The sequence below is a fragment of the Antrostomus carolinensis genome, unplaced genomic scaffold, assembly GCF_000700745.2.
Source record: "Antrostomus carolinensis isolate BGI_N321 unplaced genomic scaffold, ASM70074v2 scaffold37952, whole genome shotgun sequence".
In the NCBI taxonomy this organism is placed as follows: Eukaryota; Metazoa; Chordata; class Aves; order Caprimulgiformes; family Caprimulgidae; genus Antrostomus; species Antrostomus carolinensis.
In genome coordinates, this window is record NW_010298261.1 from 6,504 (window position 1) to 9,001 (window position 2,498).

General features: G+C 36.2%; 1 protein-coding gene across 1 annotated transcript; it reads left to right on the forward strand.

The window, feature by feature from the left end:
- Positions 1–256: 256 nt before the first annotated feature.
- Positions 257–1,452, forward strand: F2R (coagulation factor II thrombin receptor; the record flags this gene model as incomplete). Its single annotated transcript, XM_010162395.1, has 1 exon — positions 257–1,452. A coding segment is annotated over one exon (1,196 nt), but the record flags the coding sequence as incomplete, so codon positions are not given.
- Between the last annotated feature and the right edge of the window lie 1,046 nt (positions 1,453–2,498).

The window sequence follows — 2,498 nt, forward strand, 5'->3', positions numbered from 1 at the left end:
GATGATAGAGTGCCTACCATAAAAAGCTTGCAAGCTAAGAGATAGGAAGCAAAGGAGGACATCTTATCCAAACTTGGAGCTAAAATATAAAGGGCTGGCCTAAAAATCTGTGGGCAGTCTGCACTTTGCATCAAGAATTAACTTTATTATTTTGTGTTGCTAATATGATCTTAGCTTTTCTTTTTGAAAGATATTTTCACTTCCTCATAGCATGTAAATGTTTGCTTATTAATCTTACTACTTTCTTATTTTTCAGCCTCCCCGTATAATGGCAGCATACCACGGGTCAGAAGTTTTGTACTCTCTTTTCTAAGTCACCAGGATGACCCTATACCTATTGAAGGTGATACTGAAAATGACTTGGAAGTTGGATCAGGAGCCACCAATCAGACTGGGTCATTCCTACGTGAGCAACGAACAGTGTCAGTGCAAACAGCAAGATACCTTGCTAGTCCGTGGCTGACACGTTTCGTTCCTTCAGTTTACACCGTAGTGCTTGTGCTGAGTCTCCCTCTGAACATTACAGCAATACTTGTGTTTCTGAAAAAAATGAAAATTGAAAAGCCAGCTGTAGTATATATGCTGAATTTGGCCCTCGCAGATGTCCTATTTGTAAGCATCCTTCCTTTCAAGATTGCTTATCACTTTTCTGGAAATGACTGGGTTTTTGGACCTCAGATGTGCCGTTTCATCACTGCTGCCTTCTACTGTAACATGTACTGTTCAGTAATGCTTATGACAAGCATAAGCTTCGACCGCTTCTTAGCAGTGGTGTATCCCATGCAGTCTCTTGGGTGGCGTACGTTAACACGTGCCTCGCTGGTTTGTTTCATCATATGGCTTGTAGCAATAACTGGGGTTATACCTTTTCTCATCAGGGAGCAAACAATGGAAATACCCAAGTTAAATATAACTACTTGCCACGATGTGCTAAGAGAATCTGAACTTCATGGCTATTACCTCCACTTTTTCTCCATCTTCTCCTCTGTGTTTTTTGTAGTGCCATTTATAATTTCTACTGTCTGTTACGTGTGTATCATTCGATGTCTTAGTTCTTCTACCATTGTTGCAAAACAAAATAAGAAGACGCGTGCCTTGCTTTTGTGTGTGGCTGTTTTTTCTGTTTTTATTATTTGCTTTGGACCAACAAATGTCCTCCTATTAATTCATTATATCCATTTTTCTTATGACAACAGCTTAGAGTATCTCTACTTTGCCTATCTACTTTGTGTTTGTATCAGCAGTGTTAGCTGTTGTATTGACCCCTTTATTTACTATTATGCTTCTTCTCAGTATCAGAGACAACTTTTCAGTCTCTTCAATTGTAAAAAGACTTTTGATCCTAACAGTAGTAACAGCAGTGGCCAGTCAGTGTCTACCGCTAGTAGAAGGGCTACATGCTCTACTAATGTGAATAACAGTGTCTACAGGAAATTGCTAGCAATGCATTGAGAAAATGCGTCTTACACATGCTTAACCTTTAGACAATTTCAGACAAAAAACCCCTGTATTCTATACAAGAAATGGAAAACCTTATACCAGGTTGTTGTACAATGCATAGTTCTATGAATTCATTATAGTAATGCACAATTCAAATTATAACTCTGTATATGTGTATATATATATATAGCATATGTAAATAGGTTAATGTAAAGGGGAAAAGTAATTTCTTAATAATAGTTGTTAAGTGTTTTTCAAATAAACTAATTTTTTTCAAACAAATCTTTTGTATTATTAGTTCAGTTTATTGCAGGTGTTTTATGAAATCCCATTTTAGGATTTTTATCTGTATCAGGATGATTAAATTCTTACTTATGGAACCACTTTACCTATCCAGTACTTCTAAAGAATGTGAAAATATCTTTCCAGGCTTTCCACCCCCCTCCCCCCCCCCGATTTGTTATTATTTCTGGAGTTACTTGCAAACTTCATTGTCTTAGTATTTTTTTGCATCTTGGACACTGAAACTGTTTATTTTACACTTTTAGATATTCCACTTCAAAACTGACTTTATGGTTTTAGGAATGTGAGCAACTGAAAACCAGCTATTAATTGATGCAGTGTGTCAGGGCAGATAATTTTCAGGAGATAGAACTAGGTTTTCTTCTGGTCTTCCCACTATTAGTGTACACTAAGTATCTTGGTTAAGAATGTGGTATTTTTCACAGTTAGTTTCACAAAGAATTGTAAAATTTTATTTCACAATAAATCAATGTTGAATGAATCTACAGAAAATATAGTGAAAAAGCCATATTAATAATCTTGTTACGCAGTTTGCAAATGTGTGCTTTTGAGCACATGAGTAATTGTCATGGACGTGTTTAGGACTTGGAAATATCCTTTATCCCTGCAAAGTGGATGTTTTTTATACTTTACATTGTATCCATGTCTACTAAAATTGCTGTGGTGTAGAGCCCAATGGCTAACTTCATTCTGTGTAGCATTGTTTTACTACAAGGAACACTAAAGCCAAATAACAGGAATTCAGTTTTAGAAAT